Raw genomic sequence first — 26763 nt, 5'->3', positions numbered from 1 at the left:
CCTCCCGACAGCTCACAAGCTCTTCCTCAGCAGAGCTTGTATTTTCACAGTGTGCAGGGGCAGCAGTATCCTTACCAGCCGTGTGAGGAGGAGGAGGAGGTAAGAGAAGGAGCTCTCTGTGGGCTCTCTGTTGACTCCTGCAGGAATTCGTGACCAGGGCTGTGGCCACAGAGTGGGGAATCCAAACATCCATGCTGGTTCCGCTGCCTTTGGAATGGGAACATGTCTGCCCTGGATGCATCTGCTGGGATGTCAAGTTGGTGACAACACAAGGGGGCACGATTCCAAAAGACAAATAAAAATGAAAGTATGAGTTTGGGGCATTTCAGTGACAGTGGACAGACCAAAGCTAGCTGTGGCTGCTGCCAGGCTATGAGGTGACCTCAGAAGTCCTGGGACAGGAGTGGAGGGAACATCCAGTCCCTGGTGCCCTGGACACAACTAGCACCTTCACTGGAGCTGCTCAGCCTGGAGAGGTGCAGGCTGCAGAGAGACCTGAGAGCACCCTCCAGTACCTAAAGGGTCTAAAGGGAGCTGGTGAGAGACTTTGTACCAGGGCAGGCAGTGGCAGAACAAGGGGAAATGGCTTCAAACTGAGATAGTAGGTGAAGATGGGATATTGGGAATTAGGAATGGTTCCCTGGCAGGGTGGGCAGGCCCTGGCACAGGGTGCCCAGAGCAGCTGGGGCTGCCCCTCCCCTGCGTCCCTGGCAGTGCCCAAGGCCAGGCTGGACACTGGGACAGTGGGAGGTGTCCCTGCCATGGCAGGGGTGGCAGTGGGAGGGCTTTAAATTTCCTTCCATGATTCCCCTCAGCACTGGCATCCACCCTCTCGTCCCCAACACCCCCTTACTCTCATCCCTTTTCCCTCACCCCTGCCACCTCTATCCCCTCAGCCCCAGACCCCCTCTTCCCCTCAGCACCTCACCCCTGGCCCCACATCCTCACACACCCTTTCTCCTCAGCCCGGGCCCTCCTTTCACCTCAGCCCCATCCCACTCTTTCCTTCACCCTAGGTACCCCTTCATCCCTCTGCCCGGGCTCCCTTTCCCCTCAGCCCGGGCTCTCTTTCCCCTCACTCCGGGCTCCCTTTCCCCTCAGCCCGGGCTCTCTTTCCCCTCACTCCGGGCTCCCTTTCCCCTCATCCCGGGCTCCCTTTCCCCTCACTCCGGGCCCCCTTTCCCCTGACCCCGGGCTCCCTTTCCCCTCAGCCCGGGCTCTCTTTCCCCTCACTCCGGGCTCCCTCTCCCCTCACTCCGGGCTCCCTTTCCCCTCAGCCCTGGCCCCCTTTCCCCTCAGCCCGTCCCGGCTCCGCGGGAGGCCGGCGGAGGCGATTCCGCCCCTGAGCGGCGGCGGCTGCGGGTTGTGGCCGCGGTGCCGGGCGGAGCGGGCAGCGTTCCCCCATGGCTGCCTGCATGTGCCGGACCGTGCTGCCGGCCGACTCCGGGCCCCGCGGGGAGCTGGGCGCGGGGCCGCTGCTGCGATGGATGGACGCCGCCGCCTGCCTCGCAGGTACGGGGCCAGCGGGGCCCGGCCCCGGCTCGCCCGGGAGCGGGAGGGGACAGCCCCAGCCCTGGGGGAGGGAAGGTGTCAGCCCGTGGAAGGGAGAGAGGGCTTTGGAGGTTGCACCGGGCAGGGTGGAAGGGGCCACAGTGGTCAGAGCAGCGGTCCTGTCCCGCCTCAGAGCCCGGGACACGGGATCGTACAGACACTGCCGGGACGGGACGGGTGAGCTCCGCTCCACACCCTCTATGGGCAGTGTGTTCAGTGTTCTCTAAAAAAGGTCATCACAGCATCCCGGAATCCCCTGAGCTGGGACAGGATCACCCAGTCCCACCTCAGCCCGCCGCACACACCCCAACAATCCCACCCTGGGCATCCCTGGAGCGCTCTCCAAACCCTCCTGGAGCTCTGGCAGAGCCTGTTCAGTGCCCCCCCCACCCTCTGGGGAAGAACCTTTCCCTCATGTCCACCCTGACACAACTCCGTGCTCAGATGGAACTTCCAGGGCATCATTTTCTGCCCCTTGCCTCATGTCGCATTGGTGTGCACCACCAAGCAGAGCCTGATCCATGCTCTGACACCTTTTTTCGGACATTTGTACATGTGCCAAAGGGATGAGGGGATGAAGGACCCTCTCACTCATCTCTTCCCGAGGCTGAGCAGAGCCAGCTTCCCTCGAGAGGAGGGCGCTCCAGTCCCCCAGTCATTCTGGTATGCTGGAGCTCCACGTCTCTCTCGAGGAGCCCAGGAGATTTGGGGTCCAGTTGGGAACAGACACCAGGAGGGTGAGGCGTCAGATGGCACGGGAGAGCGAGGAAGGTGGTGGGAATGTGAGGATGAGGAGAAGTTTAAAAAGGAGCAGCAGAAGGGAAGAAAAGAGGTGGTAAGAGATAATCAAGAGAAGGAAGGAAAGTACTAATTTAAGATTATTGGCACTTGTGTGCCAAAAAGAAGGAAAGGTGCCACTGCCTTGGCAGAGGATTGGACTAAATGGATTCCATTCCAGCCCCTCAGTGTTTTAACCCTCAGAAGGGATTTTTTGAGCAGGGGCTGTGCTTTCCCCTCGTATTTTCAGAGGGAGGTCTTCAGATTTTGATATGAAACCTCTGATTTCTCTGAGCTCCTCATGTGATGCTCACTAAAACTACGGGGCTGCTGGGGAGTGAGAGCTCCTGCCTGTTGTGCAGTGCTGTTTTCCAGGCTTCCTCTCTCTTGCCTCTGACACTCAGGACTTTGGAGCAGAGGTTCTCTGTGTTTATACACTCCTAGTACATTGCAGATCTGCCTTTTGGAAGGAATCGTCCCTGGAAACCCCAGGTGCTATGGTCAAATAAATAGTACATCATATTAACTTGCTGTAAAACTTAACTATCTGGTGATTAAGTATTACCAGTAAATAAGATGTTTACCTTTTCCAGATTAGCTTTCATAATTCATACAAAAAGCATGTGTGCTTTTTCACAGCCAAAGGTACCCCAGGGAGATTGTGACGGTGGTCACAAGGGTTTTGAGGGTGAGAGAGAGATAAGAATGTTGATTCCTTGTTCAGAAGGCTTGATTTATTATTTTATGATATATATACTACATTATAACTATACTAAAAAGAATAGAGAGAAAAGTTCTCAGAAGGCTAGCTAAGATAAGAAGAGAAAAGAATGAATAACAAAGATCTGTGTCCCAGCAGAGAGCGAGAGCAGCTCTGCCGTGAGTGGTCAGTAAATCCAAACATCCACAGAAGACTAATCATGGATCCACCTGTTGCATTCCACAGCAGCAGATAATCATTGCTTACATTTGTTGCTGAAACTTCTCAGCTTCAGCAGGAAAAATCCTAAGAAAGGATTTTAATGCAAAGATGTCTGCGACAGGAGATGACTAATAGTTCAAATGTAGGTGAAAATATTTAACAGCAGGTGAATTCTGGTTTTGAATTTTCTAAATCTTGTTTGTCTTTGTTTTTATTTATTCCTGCATTTTTGTTGCAGCAATAAGGACAGTGCTTTCCACTGTTGTGACTGCACTAATAAGCTATGTTTTTTACTTACTAATAAGTAGGTTTTTCTCCTGTATCTCAGAATCTTCCGCTGACATCAAACTTCCCCATGGATTGCCCTAGTTGATGCTCTTGACATATTGTTTTGAGGGAGAATGATGAGCTTTCTGTGACTCTTTGTGACTCTTTCTGTCATTCAAAATGCTTGTTTTTAAGGCTCTCTTACCAGAATGTTCATTTTTAGAAAAAGACCTTCGGTGGAAGTTTTCTAACTGAGTAAGTTAGTCACTATCATCTAGTCTCATCTCCTGATGTTACCCATAAATAGAAACACCCTTTACAACAGAATCATGACAAAAAATGTAAACTTTAGTCTTATTTAGCTTCTCTTTTTTCCTAAGGGGCGCACTGAAGAGTTGCATTTGGGTGCTCACAGGAAGAAGAGGGACCTGCTGCGTGCAGTCCCTGCCTGTCAGGCACCAGCCCGTGGGTGAGTGGCTGCTGCAGGGGCAGAGTGGTAACTGTGTGTCCCTGTGTCTCTTTTGAAGCTGAGAAACATGCTGGGGTGTCCTGTGTGACAGCGTCCATGGATGACATTCAGTTTGAAGAGGCTGCCAGGTACAAACCAGCGTGCAACAGTCAGATGTTTCCCTTCTGCAGGCTCTTACTTGGGAGATAAACTGAGGCATTATAAAATGGGAGACAGCAGAGCCGTGGACTTACACAACCACAGGGCTGAGTCTCAAAACTGCTCTTTTCTACCTGTGATAGCCATGCAGAGGGCAGATCCATCTCACAGGGCAGAAATAAACTCTTGTTAACTTCACTTGGCAGTTGGGATGCCTGGTGAGAAACTGATGGCCCAGTGGTCTCTGGCTCTGGGGGATGGCTGCAGGCCACTGCTTATCTCTGTTAAATAAGCAATACTACCTATAAAACTTACTTTCATAATATAATGAAATCACATTAGATAATTGTCTAGTACTCCAGAATCTCAAGAATTTTTACTAGATAATAAAGTAAAAATTCTGTTTAGTTGTTTGTGTAGGTAAATGAGGAAGAGTGGTTTTCAGAGGGATGAGGTTAGCACAGAAGGGACAAGCAGTCCTGCTCTTGGCCAAGACTTGGAACATGAATTCTTTCCCCATCCAAGAGCACTTTTTCCCTGGAGTTATCTACTCATGTGCAGACCCCTGTGTGCCAGGGGTGCTTGTGGAGTGTGTCTGAGTGCTCCTGCAGCTGTATGTACTCCGTGATTTCTGCAGGATGTGCTTGTGAGCAAAGCCACAACTCCTGGGTGCACCTGAGCACACCTGCTGCCATTCAGACGCCAGCAGAGAGGAGCAATGCTGCCATTAAGGTTGTGCAGTGGCTCTAATTTTATTGACCAAGTCTGACTGGAGAATAACAGTGTTGAATTGAACACAGTGAAAAATTCACTTTTTTTCAGTGAATTCTCAGTGCAGCGTGGAAGACACGGACTGATTAATGAGATGTTCTTCACCACTTTTAGGAGTACACAGAGAGGCAGATTCAAGCCCTTACAAAGCTGCATGTTTGCCTGCTATAATGTCTTACTCTTCTTAACAGGGTTGGACAAATTATTGCCATCAGAACAAAGGTGAACAGAGAATTCCAAACCCTCATGGAGGTAAGAGATCAGCACTCTTTTTTCTAAAGATATTGAAGGAATAGAGCAGAGGTGGGAGCAGCAGAGGAGCACAGCGTGGCTCCAGGTTTATTTGCTCCAGATATCTGCAGATATCTGAACAATAACACTGCCTAATGGCACTGCTTTCAGAGTGCTACAGTTGTGTGTTTCCTGTGAAATAATCCATGTCAGAGTAGCAGCTGGGCCCCAAAGAATTGAAGCCTTTGGCTGGTGCAGTGGGCAGGATGGGAGAGGTGGTGTTGGTCCAGGCCAGATCCACAGAATAGGTGAAGTTCAAAGCATTTTTGAAACTTTTGAAACAAATGTACACATCTCAGGTGTACACATGATCTTAATCTTCGTACTGCAGGCAGTATGCAATGCCTTGCCTGATCACTTCAAATCAGAACTGAACTTTGGGGGTGCTTTTTGTGCATTGTGCCTGTGTCCAAATCCCATCGTTATTAATGGGAGTGATGCATCTCACAGGTAATGTATTCTAAAAGTTTCTAAAAATGAGAAAAAATCAGAATTTCGGTGTGTGTCAGGCCTATGCCACAGGATCGAATCCAGTGTTTCACATGCAAGTGTTTCATTTTGCTTTGCACCCCTAAACACACTTTTTTTGCACATACAGACCTTAGAAACTCATTCAGATGGGGGCTCTGAATGCCACAGAAGAAAATGGAAGATAATATCCCTAAAACTACGTTTAAGTGTCTTTCCTGGTTTTGTAATTTTACCCTACAAGTGATGCTAAACAAACATAACAGTTGTGGTACTAAAAAACCTTTCAGAGTTGACTGAATATTGTGATCACCAGATATGTATTAGTGATTAGAGCAGGTTTTTTACCTTTACGCTTTAGGTGTAAGGACTGATAAAAACTGCACTGTATTGTCTCAAATCAGTTGACTATGATGTAAATACTTTTTTGTCTCCTTCTTCCATCACCTTCTTCCTTGTAGGTTGGCATCAAGGTGACAGTACAGGATGTTTTGACTAATGCTGAAAAGATTGTGAGTGTGGCATATGCAACATATGAGGCCAAACCAGCTGGTGCTGAAAAGGTATTTTTCCTGCTTTCTGCTAAGCTTGGAGTGACTGAGTTTCTGTGAAATAACCCACCTTTTCTGGTTTGTGTAACACAGCAGAAGCACTGTTTATTCTGATCAGTGATAGGAAAAAAGCATTAAGTTCAGACTTTTTGAGATGGAGTCTGGGGGTTTATTTCTAATTTGTTTCTCTGAAATGGTTAGGTCGTTGTTGCTGCTGTCTGTAGTAGGAGTGCCTGTAAAATCTATGTACTGTGTAAGTGGCCTTGCCCCAGTCCTAGTTATTCTAAATGAGCCACAGCTGTGAAGTCCTTAGCTGGGCAGCAGCTGTGGCTCGTGAAGGCTACTGGGATGAAAGGGGGTGGGTTGAGGGCCTTGGAGGAGCCCTGGTGAGGCCACAAGGAGCAGCAGTGCTGAGAGGAGCTGTGTGTGAGAAGAGCTGCTCAGAAGGTACAGACTCTAGAAATAATATAACAGCAGTACGATTGCAATAGCTGTTATTATTATTTCTATTTCCTCTTGCACATTTGTTCATTATAGAAGTGAGGTCTTTGAGGGCTGCAGTATTGATGGAGGCAAGGCGTGACAGGGAGATCCTTGTGAGTCTCTCTCCTTTTCAGAAGTTGATTGCAGAGTGGGCTCTTTTATCTTTTACTTCCCCTCTTGGGGAGGTTGTTCACACGGAAGACATTATTTTTAAGCTCACTTCCAATCTAAGTTGGTTCTTTGCCATTTATGTTGATTGGTTTTCACACCAGGGCTGTTTCTTCTCCCCAGTGTTTGAAATCAGTCATGGTACCGTTGGCCTTCACATCACTGTGCCAGACAGGCACAATCTTTTCAGAATTTTCTTGTAGGGAAGGCCAGGCACTCCTCAGACTCTCCTAAAAAAACTCCCTTTGCATTTAAAATTCTGCTTTCTTGAATGTGACATCATGGATCTGACTTTCCTGTCTGACTGCATGTGTTCTGACAGCACATCTGGCTGTTAAACATCCACTGGAGATTGGCAGAATCATCCCATGAGCAATGAATACATCCAATCACTACTGCTCTCTCTTCTGTGAGGATGTGCCACAGTTGGGAAAAGAAACAGACTGGAGCAGTTTTGCTAAAACTAAAGCCCAGCTCTTGTCTCTGAAAGGCTAATGGCTAAATTTCTGATAGCACTCAAATATTATCAAGTAAGAATTGTTTGTTCCTACTTTGATATCATACTCATAACATAAACCTGTTCACCTTTTGCCCAAATTTCTGGGGAGATTAATTCAGGATTAAATTGGTGATGATTAACTAAGATTAGGCTTAAGACAGGAATGTCCCAGAGGGACTTTGAGAGTTCAGTTCAAATTCCATGACAAACTACAATCTCAGAGACATTGAAGAATATTTTTTTCAAATCCACTTTTCTAAACAACTGTTTCTAAGGTTGAACAGAGAGAATGTCAGTATAACCACCATCTTAATATTTTAACTGGGCCACATGGGAAAATCTAGGAAGCTCTTGAAAAGGACTGGAAAGGAGGCAATGAATCTGGAAGAGGGTTAGAGGGAAGAGTCAAAGGCTGAGAAACATTAGTGGCTGCACTGCAAGACACAAAATGTTGAATTTGTCTGTGGTGCACTGCTTTGTGCATTATTTTAATGCTTCTGAGGCTAGGCCTTCTAGACAAATCTCACAAGTGATTGTTCAGTGTCGCCTGTGGTGTAATTATCCAAATGTAATAATTTTCTTTAAATTACTACATTTGCTTTGGATGCAGTTTGTAATTGAACTGAAATACACAGGAATTTGCACTGACACCACTGACCAGTGCAACTGTATTTATTTTCTGGTTCAAAAATTCTATCCTCAAACCTTCATATTAAGTTCATCTTTTCCTGTCTCTTTTATTTCTTTTTTTTTCTTAAATGAGAACTGTCTTCAGCACTGTGTGCTGTCATGGATGTTTGTATTTAGAAGCTAAAAGCACTTTGTCATTGAGTTTTAATGAATGATTCTGAAAGGATAATGCAGAATCTCTTGAACTTTATACCCCATGTTAGTTGTATTATTAAACTTGTCATCTTGGACAGCTGATAGGAAAAAGCTGTAGAAAATGCTGATGCCATTTGAAGTTCCAAGTGCGCTTTGTGACAATTGTGATGTTCAGAATTGTTGTATTTTTTTCCTCTCCATTTGCACAGATTGAGTTAAAACCCATAGAGCTTCAGTCTGAAGAAGACCACCTGGAGTACTTCCTGGCTCTGGAGAGGAGCATAATCCGTATGGGCTATTTGGAGGTCTTTCAGAAGGTGATACAGGAGAGCAATAGTGAAGGTGATTTTTCTACTCAGCACAGAAGGTGGAACAAACACTTATGAGCAGCTGGAAGGAAGGAAAAAAGCAGGCAAAACATCTCCTTGGGGTTGTGGTGTCAGGTAGAAAGGTCTGTGCCAGATTTGTGGGTAGAGGTGCCAGAGGTGTGTTAGGCAGTTATTCTAACAGAGTGGTATTTCTTTGTCTCTCATAAAGTCCAGATGTGAAAACACAGGGTTAAAGGCCAGGTGTGCATTAAATAGGTGTGAAATGCAGATCTTCATGTGGTTCTGTGTGTGAGGTTTCACAGGTTGACAGCAGTAAATAAACTTCGGTGACACTAGTTGTGATGTAGACAGAAGCACGACATTCATTCAGGCTTATGGCCAAGTCTTTGCCAGAAAGGAAAGTAAGAACTATGTTTATGCCCCGAGATGATTCCCAGCAAGCAGAAGTTTCACTATGTGGAGGTCAAAACAGGTAAAAAAGTTAGAAGAACTGAACAAAGAAACAGGTTCCTCGTTATTTATGGTAGTAATTTCTGTTCTTAAAGAAAGTTGTGCTTGTAAGTTGTTGTGTTCCCTCACAAAAGAAATTACTCAGAGCAGTTAGGAAAATATGCTGGTATTTGGAAAATCTGAGCTGTAGCTCCATGTATAAGTAACAGGCATGATGTAGTTTTACTGAGGAGAGAGTAAACCTGTTATAAACAAAGATCTAACTTGAACAATTTAGTAAGACTTTGTAGAACTGAAGAGTCATGTTTGGTACAAGAAAACAAGCTATTTGTCTTCATGGTAACTGTCTCACAGGGTTGCAGTTTAATAACCTGAGTGACAAATCAGAGGTTGATGGGTTTTGTCTCCACTGCCTTTCCTGGAAATTTCTTTGAAGGATAGTATTGTGCACTAATTCACCTCCTTAAGGAGACAGAAGAAGCAGAGTGGGAGAAGAGAGGAGAGAACATTGTGTGTAAAGGCTGCTAGGGAGCAGCATATGTACAAATCATACCCTGAAAGTGAGGTTTGTTTGACGAGTGGATCTTAGGGAGCACCTTGAGTAGGTCCAAAGTACAAGTTAGTCATATGTTTCCACACACTTACATAATCACCAAGTTAGCTAATCATGCCACAAGTCAAAAGTACAATTCAGGTCAAGCAGCTCCTAGCACAGATGGGCACTTTTAAAATTAGTTGATGTAATCTCATGCCTAAATCTTTTCCTGTGAAACACCACCGAAAAGAATTGAGATTAGCGTGAGGATGCAAGGCTAAAGGCTTGAAAGTGACATCAGAATTGTTCAGGTAATACAAGGTGGTTCAGATCCTCATTTCAGTCATTTCACGCAGGTGTTGTCTCAGGCAATTAAAAATTTGTAAGAAGGTGAAATAATCAAGTCCTGCTCTAGTCTTAATTCAACACACCTGTAGAGGTGCCCATCACACACAGTGCAGAGTCTTTGACAGACATTTGAGTTGGTGCTGAACTGCTCTGACAGCCCCTGAAAGCCAGCACATGCTGGGGCTTCAGCTGCTGCTCCCCTGCAGGACCTGCCCCTGACAAAGGGACACAAAACTGCTCCTGCCACAGAAACTGCCCTGGACAGAGGTACACAGAACTGCTCCTGACAGAAGGACGCAGGAACTGCCCCAGACAGAGTGACACAGAACTGCTCCTGACACGGGAACTGCCCCTGACACAGGGACACAGAGCTGCCCCTGACAAAAATGACACAGAACTGCCCCTGATACAGGGATGTGGGGATGCACTGAGGGCTGGCAGTAGCAGCTCCTGGGAGAACAGAGAAAACGTTCAGCTTCTTATTGCTTCCCTTGCAAACCACAAGGCTCTTCTGTGCCTTTCTGTTTGTCTTCTTTTTGCTGAGTCTGAACAAGCTGCTCTCTTCACCGGCTGTGCTTTCTTCTGAAAGCATTCATTGATGCATTGCTGCTCTGTTTCAGATCCTTGTGAAGATAAAGATGCAGTTTCAGCTGAGCATACCCACGTACAGAGCACTGAGCTTGTCCTGCCTCCTCATGCAAACCATCATGGGAACACTTTTGGTGGCCAGATCATGGCTTGGATGCAGACAGTGGCAAGCATTTCAGCAAGGTACTTTGCTACAGCATTGTCTCTCATGTGGTTCTAAGTGGATGTGCTTTTAACGTTAAAGGTTTCACAGGGATTTATTTGATGAAGAATACAGACCCAGGCCTTTGTGACTTGTCTTCCTCCTCACATTACAGGAGGCCTTTGAACTATTTAAGTGGTACATCTCGCACAGCATGCCATGCCACTGAGACTCAGGCATTATTCTGTTACACATACAGAGCCTAAGGCAAAAGAGGCTGTGTTACCTTTCTGGGAATCTTTGCAGAAAGCCAGCATTGGATACAGGAACAGAAACCTGCTCTCCTTGTGCTTGGTGCAGTGCTTTAGAAAAAAAGTTAGTTGTTTAAGCAAGATCAGACCAATACTCACCCTGTATCAAGTGACATCCAAAAATGAACAGCCTGCTAGAACTTAGTCTGCAGATCCTCGTGATGCCAGAAGAAAAATAAGTCAGAGAAAAAGGATCCACATAAACAGGCTCTGGTTGGTTGGTGTGTGCACAGAATGGATGCATAACCCTCAACAAGTCACTTGACTTTTCAGTCCCTCTGAGTTGCAACAATTTTAGCAGTTTAAAGAGCTCGGGCCTCTTCAGGTAAAGAGAACAAAATATATTTTGTGATGCTGCCTGCCAGTGTGACCCAGGCACATAATCACTTAATTCCTCTTCCCTGGAGTCAAACCCTTGTTTGTCTCCCTTCCTGTTCCTGGACACTGCACAAAGCTTCTCTGTAAGCAGCACTCAAGTTTCAGTCTGAATTCTCCTTGCATACCGAGTGACCTAATTCACTGCAGGGACGTTAGATATGTTTTCCCTTTTTATCTTTAATAATTAAATGACTTCTCCATTCCTTATTCCTGTGGTTTTGATTTGTATCCAGTGGTTGTACTGATAACAACAGATTTTCTGTAGTGGTTGGATAAACAACTTGTTTTAGTAACAACAGAGTGCACTGACCCTACCCCCGTGTGCAATTCCAGTGGCTTGAAGGGACTGCTGCAGATTTTTGCTGTAATATGACTCAGAATATTTACCTGTTTTCATCTGATGAGTTTTACCTTGTGGGAGTCACATGTAGATTTAAAAAAGGAAGGGAGACATCAGCAAATGGAGTACTGGACAAATTTTCTTTGAACTAATTAATGTCAAACATGATTACTCATGTTGGGAATTTCAGGAATAATAGCTGGTGTCAGAGGCTGGTTGAAAGCAGAGATGTTGTAGTTTTTGCTTGAGAAGTAACTACTCTCACTATGAACCTTTTGTGAGGCCACTCAGACCCTACCTCTGAAGGTGCCAGGTAAGAGTTTCTATGGCCACAAACTGTGATGGAGGAACAGGAGAGGAGGGATAAGCCTGAAAAAATAAATTTCTAACAGCATTTTAAAGGTTACTCACTCTCCTTCTCACTTCCCCACCACCTTTTTTTGGTCCAGACAGAAAATTGTGCAGATAGCAATACAACCATTTGAATATTAGTAATATTAGCTTGAACTTGATGGATACTTTCTTATTCCTTACATTTTCAATAAAAGCATTCAGGGTGTACTTTTCCAGGAAAGAAATTAATATTTAAGCCTGATTTCTGGCTTGCTCCTCTCCTCATCATTATTGTGTTTGCATATTTAGAGTGAACATTGTAAATAAAATCAGCGCTTAGCATTTTAAATCAGAGGAGCAAATTATTTTAATTTAATTACAAAGTAATTCCAATGTATTAGACTATTGAAGAGATGTACCAGTCAGTTAATTAGCTGCAGATAATTGTGTGCATTTAAAAATACTGGTACATTAGTTTTCAAAGTGCAGTTGAGTTAAAAGCTAGAAGTGCTACAAAACTGTATTTTCAAATTTAGAAAACCTCATCATGGAGCAGTCTGTCCTAGATGTGCACATGGGCTCCTTACTGAGAGCAGTGTGTTGCTAAAAATAAATGTCATATATTGTAAATTGTCCCCTCTTCCTGTGATGCACAGACTTCCCAGTAGAAAGTGAGGGGCTTTGAATACATGCAGAACTGATGAAGAAACCTGATTTTTGCCTGCTCCGGAGAGCTTGGAAACAATATTCTTTTCACTCAGACTGCATCTGATAGCCATGTGAGGGTTTTTTAATTCTCATTTCATATCATACTAGCAGAAAGCATCTAAAACCAAGCAAAAAGTACTAATATTAGGACTAGATAACTTGACATGGCATTGCTTGGACACTGTCCCTGGTGCTCAGCCTTTCTGTTCAGGTTTTCTTTAATTGTTTAAAGGCCTTAAGGTCTGGCATTTTTACACTGCTCAGGGGCCTGCTCCCCATGCAGTCCTACAGAAAGTAATGAAGCTGTGAGGTAAGTGGTTACGCTGATGGTAAGGGATTCACAGTCTGGCTTTGAGAGAGGGCAGTCTCAAGCAGTGAGAATAAATTGGCGTTTCTAAAACGTGCTGGAAACGTAACAGCATGACACAAGTGGTATCATGATGGTTGAAGCTCGAGTTACATGCTCTTGGAGCTGACCATGCTGGCGTGGAGTAGATCAGTGCAATTTAGTGACCTTCCAGGTCCTGCAAGCCCTGTTTCTGTGGTCGGTCACGCTGGCTGTGATTTTAGCACAGCTGTGTTTCGGTCTGTCTCTCTGTGTTTCTGTTCCAGCCGCCTGTGTCGTTCACGCCCCATCCTGAAGGCAGTTAACAGGTTCAGATTCTGGGGGCCGTCCTTTGTGGGTGACCGCCTGGTCTTCAATGCCATTGTCAACAACACTTTCCACAGCAGGTAAGGCTCCTCATCTCTCCCTGGGCCTCTCCAGCACTGTGTGTTTCACGTTTCATCAGCAGGATTTTCATTAGTCAATTAATTGTTCTTCAGGTGGGACTTGGAGGCATGTATCTGTGTCTGTAATTTTGTCTATGTGCCCTTTTTTTGGTTTCACTTTTATCAGTGGAAGTTGTTTTAAAAAAATTATTCTCTGACTTTCAGTTTAAAGATCATTTGTCACCAAATCCCACTCCTGCAAATTCAGACAATAAATATTCCTCTGAAACTCAGGGATTTTCAAGGGCTGAGTTGCTCCCAGAGATTTAACTCTTCAGAAGATTCCAGCTTCTTGCCAGGATCTTCCCATCTTGGCATTTATTGACAGACGGCATTCTATTTATTGCTTATTTTTGGTAACACTATTTAGCTACTGCCATCGTTTATTTTATTTCAAAGGTGTGCCTGTCCAGATGGAGTAATTGATTTGCTGTGCTAGAGAAGGTATTTGAGTCAGGCTTCCTGCACAGCTGCAGGCACTGCAGTCCTCTCCAGAATGTCTCAGGGCTGATTCTGCACCACTGGCAGCAGCTCAGTGATTTATTTAAACTGTCCTTGCAGTGTGGAGGTTGGTGTCCGTGTGGAGGCTTACAGCTGTGGGGAGTGGATCCAGGAGCAGCCACGGCACATCTGCAGTGCATTCCTCACTTTCTCTGCTTTGGATGACAGAGGGGAGCCACTCACCTTCCCCAGGGTCAGGCCCACTACTCAGGTGAGCTCAGCAGTGGGGTGGGCACCGCAGCCTTGCTGGGGAAGCAAGGACCAAGCAGGGCACTGCAGTGCATCTTCTTGCGGGAGAGAAAAGCTCCAAATGAAGTGCTTGCCCTCAGGTGAGAGCTTTGTTTTTGTTAGCTTCAGTCTTCCAAAAGTGAGAGGCTCTGTGAAGAATCCTCATGACTAGAGATTCTGTGGTTGATGGAGAGAACCACAGAGAAGAAGAATTTGATGTGTTTGGAGATTTTTCCACTTGTCTGTGTCTTGTGCAAGTTCCACTGACTGTAGATGAAATTTATAAGTATTCAGTGAATAGTTATTGTTATAAACCCTTAACAAAGGTGAGAAATAGAGTGAAGAAAGAAGTCTGTGGGAATCGAATCCCATGACGTGGGTGGGCTTTCCAGTTGCTTTGACATGGAGATCTCAGTTTATGTTTCCCTGAAAGTGGTTCATGAAGCACTTGAAGCAGTTTGACTGCTATTGTTGAATTATTTGCTGTGTTAACATCTGTCACTAATCTTCCTGCTCCAGTTACAAGAATTTTAGAGAGCCAGTGTAGGCAGAAATGAAATTAGTTTTTAACATCAGAGACCTTATTTTTTAATAGGATGGGAACTAGACAAATGAATCAAGGTGTCTTATGTACTCACTGGGGCAGTAAGTTTACTACTGCCCACTGCAGGCTGTCCAAGAGGAGAAACTGACTTTGAAAAATACGATTTCCCTTTATGCTTTGAACACCAGATGATGATAAATTAGGTTAATAGTTTATTTGGTGGGTGGCACATTTAGAAAGAGCAGAATGTGTGTGGTGCACTGCCCAGCTGCAACTGCTTTAGGACCAAAGAGCACCTGGCGGATGCTGCAATAATACAACTCTTCTATCACATTGGTTTTTTTCAAATTTCAGAGAATATTGCTTAGGGAAAAAGTAAACCACTAGTTTTCTGGGTTAGCCTGTAGAAAGGCCATTGCGCAATTACTCTTTATTTGCTTGTATTTTTGCTCTGGCATTTGTCCATCTGGAATAAATAATTTTTAGTTGTCTTTTTTCAGGCTTTGTTCTAAAATAATGAGATTTGTTGCTCTCTGGTTCACTTTTCCTGCAGGTTGGTGTGAGGAGGTACTTTGGAGCTATTGCCAGGAGGAGGATTCTGCTCAGCAGGTATAGCTGGGTCACTGGCAGGTCTTGATTTTGAAAACTTAATTGCTTAATCCACTAATGAAGTAATTGAACTCCCCTTAATATATATATGACTGTTATATGACATACATTTGCAAAAAAATTTGTTTTCAATGGCACTGAAATTGTTAGAAATTCTTGTCTCAAAACTTGTTTGCTCTGGAGGTTATTGTGTTTCACTGTCTTTCTTGGAAAGAAAAAGCAGTTATTGCAAACCAAAACTTGATCAAGTGCCTGTATTTAGAAGACGCTTAAACCTATAGGAAGTGATTTTTCCTAGCATACACAGATGTGTAAAGAACCAGTTTATGCTACTGTGTCTCTTTTTAATTATGTTTTAGTAAATGCATCCTCTCTGCTAAAGAAGACAAGCCCTCTGATGCCTGGGAGACAAGCAACCAGGTAATCTGTAGGTGCATAAAAAGCTGTATTTGTGCACCTTTTGGGGTGTGTGAAGCAACTGTTCAGGCTGTGGCAGTACAGGTGGACCCTCTGAAGTTTTGTGGTAATCGTGAGGAATGGATGGATGTGTAACACAGTGAAATGTCTCTTTTGAAAAGAGGGAGTAGATGGTTCACTACTGATCTAAGAGTGAGTTCAATAGAAGGATCTAAAATAGTCTTTAAAACACGTGCATACGAGTGGTCCCTTAAGGTCTCCTGCGGATTTATCCCTCAGTATCCCCAGCTGTTATAAAAGCTGAATTCTTCTGTAGAGGAAGTAGTTTGGGGTTTTGGTTTTTGTCTTTATCCAGCCACAGAATGTCTGAAAAATTGCAGTGAGGAAACCCTTTAGTAAGTGCTAAAAGTGGGGGGAGAGATAGCACCAGAGAGATGAACATTGGAATAGCTTAATGGAAAGACAGGGGAAATCATTTTCATTCCCAGATTTCCTGCACCAAGTGTCTCTGGTTTGGACATGCTGGGCCACTGACTGTGTCCATGTCCTGTAGTGAATGATGCTGAACCTGAATTTAGGTGCATTAATAAATAAATTAAATGTTGTTTCAGTGTCCAGTTTTTGTAGCTAAAGCAGCTTTTTTTCCCCTTTTTTTTTCTGCAGAGCAGCAAATGTAAATATGCGCACAATGATAAAAATTGCTTGGTTGAGATTTATTTCCTATGAAATCAAAGCCTGTCATAAACACTCTGAGGCTGTATTCTCTTTATGGAGTGGTTAAACGAGAACTCCATCCACTGTAGCCAAGCACAAAGAATGGCTATATTTGCATTTTCTTTGCTTGTGAGCCTGCTGTGAAAAACAATTGCCGAGATGGACCCAGCTTGGTAGCAAAGAAGAGGTTAATTTTCAAGTAGATTCTAATTGCTTAAGAGGAAGATGTACAAAACCATTAATTCAGTGGTCTGAGAGGTTATCTGTATTGTCTCCCTGTTGGTCAAAGTTGTTCTTCACAGCTTTATAACTGGAGAAGCTGAAAATAGTGTTTTGTTGTCCTTTAATTAAGATTGTTTTGCCAACAGCCATGCGAGTGCATCAGGAAGCCACTGGAAGTGTTTTAATTCAGAAACTACTGAAGTGTGTTTTCACTTACAAGGAGAATAAACATTTGTTTGCAATTGAAGCATAATGATGGGGAAAAAGAGCACCTCATTTCTGCAATGTTCAGTGAAATGTACCCTTACCCCTCCATTTACAGACACATGTCTTGTGTTTCAGGCGTATTTGAATTACAAAAACGTGGCTGCGCTGACACTTCTGGCAGGAAAACCAGGGTGGGGCATAACCAAGACTCTGGATGATGTAAGTGCAGAAAAGAAATTACAGAAATCTGAAAGCAAAGGACCTCCCTGTTTGTGAAGGGTTGTTCTAAACACAAAATCAGTGAGGACACCTGTGTAAACCAGTTCTAGCAGAGGAGGACGCTGCTAGGAAAAGCAGGAGAAAGGCAAGGGAAAACAGGGTGTTAACCCTGTTGCAGTGCATGTTTTCCAGAAAATGGAGAGACATCTGGCATCTGCCAAGGCTGAGTTTCTGAAATGTGGTTAGTGACTGGCAGTTTACTTCCAGATCATGCCAATCCAGAGGTGTTTTGGCACAATAAATGACTTTTTCTGTATTTTACTCTGACCTCCTGTGCATTGCAGGCTATGGAACATTGCTTAGTGACTCTTGCATGTAGACAATAAGATACTTAAGTAAGGGCAGATAGAAATGATAAGGAATTCCAGTGATGGCAAAGCTGCCAGTGCCATGTGTAGGTTGTTCCAGTGGTTAAATATTTCAGTAAACACTGCTATGCCAAATAAGCAGCAAGCAACTCTGTATTTGTATTTAGAGCTGGGACAAGCAAGCTTGAAGCAGCTCCTGGAGACAGGCAGAGACAACAACTGGGGTTGTTCCTCCTGGGGAAGAGGAGGCTTTGGGGAGACCTTGAAGCACCTCCCAGTACCTAAAGGGGGAGGTACAAAAAGTCTGGAGAGGGACTGCACAAGGGGGAATGATCCTAAAGTGCAGATCTGTTCCCTTTTCCCTGCAACTGGAATGACCCCAAGCTGACTTGGCAGTTTTTGAAGGTAAAAAATGGCATTCTTCATGTCTTTGACACAAAGCCGCAAGGCTTGTAAGGCTGCAGAGATAATCCAGCCTTGCCAATGTTCACTTAGCAGAGAGGTGTCTTGACAGCTGCACCTGCTGCTTTTATTTGTGATTTCTCAAGTCTAGAAGACTCCTAGAACAACATGATTTCTGTTCTGTGCCATAGAGGAATATTGATGCTGACCTCCTGTAGATGGTTTTTAAAGCTCTTAAGCATTTAATTTTACACCAAACTTTACTTCAGAAAGGTGCTTGCTGGATTAAGTTGGGGTTTATTTCCTCTTCCAAGATAGGACAATCCAGAGAAATACAAAATCTGTGTTGTTGCAGAAATGCAGAAGAAACAAAAGATTGCTCATTTTTGATGCAGAAAAAGAGAACCAAAACAACAAAACCTCAAAAGTGATGATGAACCTTATGAATTTTGCATCACTTGGAAATGCAAATCTGTTAAACTTCTCAGGATTTGAGAGGCAATAAAGCACATGAATTTGGGAGTAAAATTCGCTAATTCTAAACCCTCTGTTGTACCCATCCACTTCCATTTTATGGGGTTTGTGGGAGGTGACAAACCCTTCTTGTGTGTGCATTGTGATGTACAGGTTATTCCCTTTGAATTCTCTGTTTTGGGATTTAGGCCTATGAGTAGAAATAGACCCAAAATAATCAAGGCAAGATAGTACAGGTGGGGAATGAGACACGCAAAACTGTGATTTTAAGTAGTTATGCAGAGTATCATCAGTTCTGGGTGCCCTGCTTCACAGAAGAGAGCAAAGGAGAAAAAGAAGGATATTTTGGAAAGGGAAGTGCAGGGTTGCTCTAGGGGCAAGAGGGCTAAGCCAAGGTGTGGCTGATTTGCGTGGACAAGGGCATGTGTCATTTCCCAGGAACTCCTGAGAAAATCTGCCTGAAGTCCTAAATGTGTAACATTTATGCATCTAAACATTTACAGTAATAAATCTTTGTTTCTAATACATGCTGCCTTTATTTTTTTCCCCCAGGTGAAAATCTGGACCCACAAGGAGGGTGATGTGCTGTCATTTAAGGTGGAGATGCAGGTGAAGGTCCCATCCCACGTAGCCTTCTCCCTGCTGTCTGACTTCAGGCTCTGCCAGCGCTGGGACAGACACTACTTGTGAGACCCTGTCTATTGTATTCATATTGTTGTTATATTATTTCTGGAGCCCCATACCTTATGAGCAGTTCTTCTCAGCAGTGTCATTGTTGCTTCACAGTCAGGGCTCCTCCCAGGCTCTCCCTGACCGGAAAGCCCACTCCCTTTTATCCCAGTTGCCTTCACGAGCCACAGCTGCTGCCCAATTAAGGACTTCACAGCTGTGGCTCATTTAGAACAAGTAGGATTGGGGCACAGCCACTTGCACAATGCATATGTTTCACAGGGACTCCTACTACACCTGTCCTTGTCTGGGGCTCTGAGTCCCCTGACCTCTCCTCTCCTCTGTCACAGACACTCCTGTGAGACCCTGCCCCGTTAGGAACAAAATGTTGTAGGAGTTCGGCATCAAACATTGATTAGTCAAAATATGGGTTTTGGTTTTTTTGTAGTGTAGAAGTAAAATTTGGTTTGTGCTTAGTCTGGTTCCAAAATACAGAGTGCACTGTGTTTTTCAAAAGAATTGAATGCTCTGTATCATTCAAAAGAAGGGATAGGAGAGAGGTCATCTTTTTCTTAAATAAGCACTGCTCCAGTCCTAGGCAGGTGTATGTTAAAAGTTTTTGAAGAAAAACCCAAAACTAGTCAAAAAAGAAAAAGTTTAAAGTAAGAACTGAGGTGGATATATTGTGCATGCTAGCTTGAAAAATTAGGGAAAAGCTGGACTCCTTCATGTTTGTGCTGTTGGAGACACTGATGCTCAATTTCACAGTCAAAGTGAGAAATCAAGAAATGGGGTCCTTCATATTTTCAAAAAATAACATGTTTGAAAGTTTGTATGATTTGAAACAAGTTTTGGAATGGCTCTAAAAGGTGTTTGAGGTTTTTTATTTACCTTTTATGGTGTAGAATAGTGATTAGAGACAGTTGAATTGAAATTGTACTGATTTGATATGGCGAAGCATTTTCAGTTAGTTATTCCATCCTGAAAGATTTTTACCTGAGGGTGGAAGTGGAACTTTAGGGATATTTGAAAATCTACAAATTCTACTGAATTTACAGCTTATAACAAACAAAATCTAAAGAAATCCTGCTGATGAGGTGTTGCAGAAAACCTAAATGTTTCACTCTCTCCGCCTTGCTGCTGGAACATGAAGACGAAAGGTGCAGTGTCAGGATGAGCCCGTTTGCACTGAGTTTGTTGGAGGAGCTGCAGTTGCACACACAGGGCCTGAGGTGTGTGCTAAATGTCTTCACAGGGCATGTGAGGTCCTGCAGGATGTGAGTGAGAGGGAAAAGATTTACCACGTCATCTCTGGCCCCACGGCAGGCCGCCAGCCCAAGGACTTTGTGATTCTGGTATCCCAAAGGGAGCCCTGCCAGCCACAGTGAGTATGGCTCTGATTTTAACTCTGAGCACTTTGGGGATGCAGTCTGGGCTGCTGTCACCTTGAGCTGTCGCTGGGTGACAAAAGGGCATTTTACTGTCTAAGGAGTGAGATTCCTTGGTTGATGCCTGAGTTTGTACAGCCAGATTTGCTTTGCAATGTTAAGGTGCAATGAAATAAATACAGATCATCACAAATTTTTAGCATAGTCCAGTATTGATTCCCTGACAGTGACTCTTTGGGAGTGGTCTACCAGGAGGGCAAATAGGCCAGAATTTCAAAAGGGCAAACGGAGAAAAACAATCATGTCTCAGAGAGCATGTCAGTATGCTGAAGCACCTAGCTGGGAGTTTATTTGTTCTTTGTTTGAAGTGACTTTGTACTCCCATTTCACGCAATTACAGAGTTTTTGTTTAGTCAAGGAACTTCTTGACACCTCACACATTTATTGTGTCTGTGAATTCTGCCAAGTCCCTTGCTCAGTTTAACATTTCCTGCTTTTCAAAGTTTTATTATTTTTATTAGATCTCTTTTTGTTCTTACACAGTGAAACATGGGCAAATGGAACGTTTTGGTCCATCTTACCTTTCTCTATTCTGTTTCTTTTTGACATTCAGTGATTCTTCCAGTTAGGCCTAAAAGGCAGCACTCTGTATTGTGCTTGCCTTCCCCCTCCATGAGGGGATTGAATGAGTGTGGATACCTTTACTGTGGCCACACTGTGAAGCCTCTGGGTAAGGCTTGTTCCCTGATGCAGTAAACATGAGCTGAGGAGAGCAGGGTAAAATAAAAAGAAAAGGTGGGGAATTGTTCTCTGGCTGCCACAGAGGTCTCCTGCACTGGGCTCTGTGTGAAGCCTCACTGAGGCTCAGCAGGGGCCCAGCTTGGAACCAGGATCGTGCAAAACACCCGAGCTCCTCTGCCCTCCTGTGAAAAAGATGCGTTGTTGTCACTCCCGTGAACGTTTCCAACAAGAGGAAGGGTGAGATGTGTGGTGTTGTGAGGTCCCCAGGACGAGGTGAGAGATGAGAATTGACTCCATGTTCTCAGAAAGCTGATTTATTATTTTATGATATTATATTAAAGGAAATGCTAGACTAAAACTATAGTAAAAAAAGAGAAAGGATACATCAGAAGGCTAGACAAGAATGATAATGAAAGCTCGTGATTGACTCAGAGTCTGACACAGCTGATGGTGACTGGTCATTAGTTAAAAACAATTCACATGTTTGGATAAACAATCTCCAACTACATTCCAGAGGAGCAAAACATGAAGAAACTGAGGCTTCTCATCTTGCCAGGAGAAGAAATCCTGGTGAAGGGATTTTTCAGAAAATATCACGGTGACAGTGATGCTTGTCCCCGCCCTGCAGGATGCCTTACACGGTGGCAGTGAGGTCGGTGACCCACAGGGCGATGCCCCCACGCCCAGAGTACTCCAGGAGTGAAATCCTCTGTGCTGGCTTCCAGATCCACAGCACCAGCAGCAGCTGCTGCACTGTGAGTAACCCTGCAGGGCCCAGCTGTGCCCCCTGCCCTGTCCCCCTGCCCTGGGGCTGTCACCTCGCCTGAGCTGAGACTGCAGAGGGAGCAGCCAAATAGCTCCAAAAAAAGGAGCTCAGTCTGGGTGTGTGTGGAGTCTGTCTTGCCCAGCTTTGGCCAATGTGACTGTTAGAAATGAGCCCTGAACCCCTACCCCTCCAGGCTTCTAAAACACACCCCTAGAGGATGTGCATTGCACTGGTCTCTGGCGGTGTGTCTGTCTTTCCACTGACTACAGAGGCCAAGGAATTGGTTCAAATTAAATTCATTGCTTGAACTTTCATATGCCAGGAATCACACAATCTGATTCCCATCTCTGGAGCCATGGCCAATCTTCTTCGCCATGGGAAGGCTAAAACTTTTCCATTTAAGAAAACACATTTCTGAAAACTTCCAGCAGCACTTGGTGGCTGCAGTTCCTTTTTTGGGGCAGCAGGTTTGCTCACAAAGCAGACATATTTGGTATGTTATACACAAGTGTTTCTTGCTGTACTGCTCTGTACATTTACCTGCAGATGCTGGAGGGTGTGGGAGCAGGGAGGACACCAGATCACTGGGGTGCTGTAAAAAGGCATGCTTTTTGCAAATTATTGCCTTCAGGTTCACAAGCACTGTGGGCTTCTATTCACATCCATGAAAGCTATGGTACTCATCCAGGCTCTGCAAAAAATGGCTAGCTTGCAATCCATAGGCTTTTTTGTTTCATTTACTTTTGTTCAAACAGGTGTGTTACTTCAATCAAGTGACATCAGGAGTTATGCCTTACTTAACTGCAAATCTTACTGGCTCATCAAAATCCATTGAAGACACTGCTTTGGACTGTATAAAGTTCTTGGAGCTGGAAGGCAGCAAGTGCTGAAGTTAAAAGCAGATTTCAGAAGGGACATCTGAAGATTATCAAGCAGTTCTGGTTGAAATTCCTACAAGGGTGTGGATCATTCTTCTGTAGGTGACTTGCTTCAGATCATGTAGTCAGTATTGGGCTTCAGCCTGAAAATACCTGGTACAAGCATTTCCTATCAAGCCAAGCTTAGGCCTTAGGCTCTAAATTCAATCTTTAATTTAAAAAAGATTAAGGAACAGATTCTGCTTTTGATTGCATGAATGAATTTCATGTAGATGGAGGCAGAACTTGGCTCAGTAGAGCTGTAGTTCATAAGAGTATTTCACTGTTTTAATGTTACATTAAACAGAGTGGCATCCAGGCAGCTTTAAATACCACCCTGTGAGAGGTTGTCCAAATTTTCCCTCCTCTGCCTCACGATTGTCATTGGGAGACGACTGAAGAGAAGACCCCCCGTCTAGAATCTCTGGGTGTGAAGGAGAAAAGTCACACGCCACGGGCCCTGAGAGCTGAAAGCTCAGTGTTAAGCTGTTGTTTTCACAGGAGAGTTTGCTGTATGCTAAGAAGGCAGCACCGTGCTCCGTTTGCAACAATAGCAGCTCTGGAAGCTGCCCAGCTCTCGGCCTGGCTGGACTTTTCCTGAGTTTCGGATGGTCTCCCACAGAAGACCCTGGCCTGTTTTACAACCACCGTGACAGACAGACGGAGATGTGAGAAGCTTCTCCACCAAGGACTGAGACATGAAACTCCTGAAAGGCCCCTCTGCTCCTTCCAAGGACTGGGACTGAAAACCCCACCGCGGGGGAGGTGTGTGGGAGGCAAGCTGACTGAAGCGAGATGTTTGCCTGCAGATTGTGACCACTGGAGCAAGAAAACAATGGCTCTCATTTACTGCTGAGAACATGGGCATCTACATGGCGGACTTTCACAGGTAGCCTCCCTAACCTGGTAGCAATATCTTTCCACTCCAATGGAAGTAACATCCAATGAACAGTGATATTGCACATCATTCTTACCCCACAATCAGATCTCCCTGAGGTACACATCGTGTTGTTCCATCTCTTTGCCTGATCTACCACGTGCAACCTGGTCCCTGAGCAAAGACAACCCCACAAATGGGTTTGTCTGTACTCGAGGCAGAATTGATCCACACAGTCTTCCCTAACAAACCTCTGATATGTACCACTGGGACTTTGTCTCCTTCTATTATATTCAGGGACTCAGACTGGGCAGGACCTGCTCGGTTAGTGGAACCTTGGGTGTTAACTAACCAGGTGGCCTTTGCTAAATGCTGCTCCCAATTTTTGAAAGATCCCCCAGCCAAAGCTTTCAACTGGGTTTTTAGTAGTCCATTGTAGCTCTCCACTTTTCCTGCAGCTGGTGCATGGTAGGGGATATGGTACACCTACTCAATGCCATGTTCCCTAGCCCAGGTGTTGATAAGGCTGTTCTTGAAATGAGTCCCGTTGTCTGATTCGATCCTCTCAGGGGTGCCATGTCTCCACAGAACTTGCTTTTCAAGGCCCAGGATGGTGTTCCGGGCTGTAGCATGTGACACAGGGTAGGTTTCCAACCATCCAGTGGTGGCCTCCACCATGGTCAGCACGTAGCGCTTGCCCTGGCGTGTCTGGGGCAGTGTGATGTGGTCAATCTGCCAGGCCTCCCCATACTTGTACTTGGACCACCGCCCATTTTACCACAGGGGCTTTACTCGCTTGGCCTGCTTGATGGAATCACACATCTCCCAGTCATGGATAACCTGAGAAATACTGTCCATGGTTAGATCCACCCCTCGGTCTCGTGCCCACTTATAGGTGACATCTCTGCCCTGGTGGCCTGAGGCATCATGGGCCCATCTAGCTAGGAATAACTCTCCCTTATGTTCCCAATCTAGGTCTATATTGGACACCCCTATCTTTGCAGCTTGGTCTACCTGCTCATTGTTTTGGTGCTCCTCATTGGCCCTACTCTTGTTTACATGGGCATCTACATGGCGGACTTTCACAGGTGTTGCCTTCTGATGCAAGGCAAGGCGACCTGGTTCTGAGGAATAGGCACGGCGACCCAAACTCTCCAGGGTCGCTCGGGCCAAGAACACACGCTGACACCACTGTGGTAGACAGTTCAAAGGCCTTTATTGTCCCGTCACATCGGGTTTTATACTCTGGAAGGTTTTTCTCTACGTCAGGGCGTCTTATCTTACTTTAATTGGTTAATAAGGAGTCGAAAGTTACTAATGTTAGGGGAGTCTACATTCTTGGGTGATCCCTTAGCACTAGGTGTTATGGGGAGAGGAATCCTGCTGCTTCCCGTGACATCACGAGATTTTCCGAGTGCCTGACCCTATCTACTACACACAGGTAGCCTCCCTACCCTGGTAACAATGTCTTTCCACTCATCAGCAGCCCAAATTGGTTTCCCTCTATGTTGCCAGTTAGCCTTTTTCCACCTCTCCAGCCATCCTGTCCTGGTTTAGGACAAATTAGGGGAAATCTCCAAAAGGGAGCCCCCCAAAACAAAACAAACCTCCAACCACCCCTCCCCCAATACCGGGTTCGGGAAGGAATTTCTCGGAGAAGCAAAGTGGAAAACAAAACCTATTTATTTACAAGTAACAAAAGAACACTCCCCAACACAAGAAAAGAAAAGAAAACCGACTGTGTTGTGAGGGCGTCAAGCTTCTGTTGCAAGCTCCAGGTGTCCTGGACTGTTGGAATCCTTAAGGTTAGAGGGTTTTTAGGAAATGATTAAAAAAGTATAGGCCTCAGACTGAAGTTTTGTTAGCATTGCAAATACAGCAGAAAAGTTTCCCATGCAAGCAGGAAAGTTTCCCAAGCAGTAGACGTGACAAACCACAATAGGTCTTTGTGGAATTGGCTTTAGGATGGCAACAAGGTTATTTAATGTATATCTTTAGAAGGTTAGCATGAATAGAACTCTGTTCTTTGTCTCTTATGAACTAGTCTTTGTTTTAGCTACGATTACGTATGTTTTATAAGATTGGATAGAATGCTTGTCCATATGTGTTTTCTGTGTCTGTGGCACTGGTCAGGGCTTCCTCCAGTTCTGGATCAAGAGAGAATTTTTCTTCTGTGAAAGACTGCACAGGCTTTTGCTTGGGGATAAATATTTTCCCTTTCTTTTCCCTTGTGAAAGGCACATAGTCCTCCCTGTCCTTGTACTCCAGTGCCTGCTTCTCCAGGTACGCCAGGAGCCGCTCCCTGTCGAAGGGAGCCGAGGCCTTCTTGGCAGTCTGGTCCTTCTGCCGGAAGCCTGCGGGCAGCAGCGCGTTCTTGGGGTCAAGATCATCCAAAACAGTTTCCAGTTGTTTCAGCTCTTCTTCCGAAAGTTTGCCAAGAATTTCATCCTCATCGAGATCTTTGTACTTGTCCAAGTCCTTTCGAAATGGGAGTGTCATGACTTGGGCAGTGGCAAGTTGCTCAAGCACTTCAAAACCAAGTCTTAATTCCTATCCAGATCTAAGAAAAACCCGCCGGCCTCCACTCCCCGCTCAGAAAAAAAAAAGAAAAAAAAAAAAAAGAAAAAAAAAAGAAATCATGGAAGTACCAGCCGCGGAGACCCAAGTGTTAACAAGGAGGACACTGTATCATCTTTCCCGCCAAAGCCAAGAAAATTGTAAGTAACTTTTCTCGGGAGAGCGCTTGGGTGACGTTGGGAAGAAAAATAGAGAAAAAGAAAATTATTAAAAGAATACAAAAATGGGAACGAATTTAACAAAAGTAGAATGGGATGTTTTTCATCAATTAGAGACAATGTTACATGAAAAAGGTCACTGTGAAATTTCAAAAACTGAGCTTAAAAACTTACTTATCTGGGTTAAAGCAAATATGCAAGATTTAAATTTGCAGTCTGCTTTTACTTTTCATTTTTGGGATCAGATGAACTGGAGAATCTATAATCTAGTCTCTCTCAAAAAAGATGAAAGCTTAAGAGAACTTATGCCGGTTTGTAGAGCGCTGTTGGAGTGTTTTAAACAAACTGATAA

General features: G+C 44.7%; 2 protein-coding genes across 2 annotated transcripts; one reads left to right on the top strand and one right to left on the bottom strand.

Annotated features, from left to right (window-relative positions):
• The first annotated feature begins 1403 nt into the window (after positions 1–1403).
• On the top strand, positions 1404–22772 carry LOC131571392 (acetyl-coenzyme A thioesterase-like). Its single transcript, XM_058824098.1, has 15 exons — positions 1404–1512; positions 4045–4114; positions 5087–5147; positions 6116–6217; positions 8390–8522; positions 10463–10613; positions 13255–13374; positions 13975–14125; positions 15240–15295; positions 15655–15715; positions 16991–17074; positions 18871–19004; positions 20243–20371; positions 21745–21871; positions 22638–22772. Exons 1-15 carry the CDS (start codon positions 1404–1406, stop codon positions 22770–22772), a joined length of 1623 nt encoding a protein of 540 aa, XP_058680081.1.
• A 3019-nt stretch (positions 22773–25791) lies between these two features.
• On the bottom strand, positions 25792–26264 carry LOC131571454 (tropomodulin-3-like; the record flags this gene model as incomplete). The annotated part of the gene is made up of 1 exon (XM_058824171.1): positions 25792–26264. A coding segment is annotated over exon 1 (384 nt), but the record flags the coding sequence as incomplete, so codon positions are not given.
• Positions 26265–26763: the final 499 nt, after the last annotated feature.

The sequence above is a fragment of the Ammospiza caudacuta genome, chromosome Z (assembly GCF_027887145.1).
Source record: "Ammospiza caudacuta isolate bAmmCau1 chromosome Z, bAmmCau1.pri, whole genome shotgun sequence".
In the NCBI taxonomy this organism is placed as follows: Eukaryota; Metazoa; Chordata; class Aves; order Passeriformes; family Passerellidae; genus Ammospiza; species Ammospiza caudacuta.
This window is presented reverse-complemented; position numbering and strand designations above follow the sequence as displayed.

Excerpts from the sequence above, each read along its gene's own strand:
- LOC131571392 (XM_058824098.1), top strand. The coding sequence starts at position 1,404 with ATGGCTGCCTGCATGTGCCGGACCGTGCTGCCGGCCGACTCCGGGCCC. Across the intron at positions 13,375-13,974 it reads AACAACACTTTCCACAGCAG|TGTGGAGGTTGGTGTCCGTG; the intron begins GTAAGGCTCCTC and ends CTGTCCTTGCAG. Across the intron at positions 20,372-21,744 it reads AGGGAGCCCTGCCAGCCACA|GATGCCTTACACGGTGGCAG; the intron begins GTGAGTATGGCT and ends CCCGCCCTGCAG.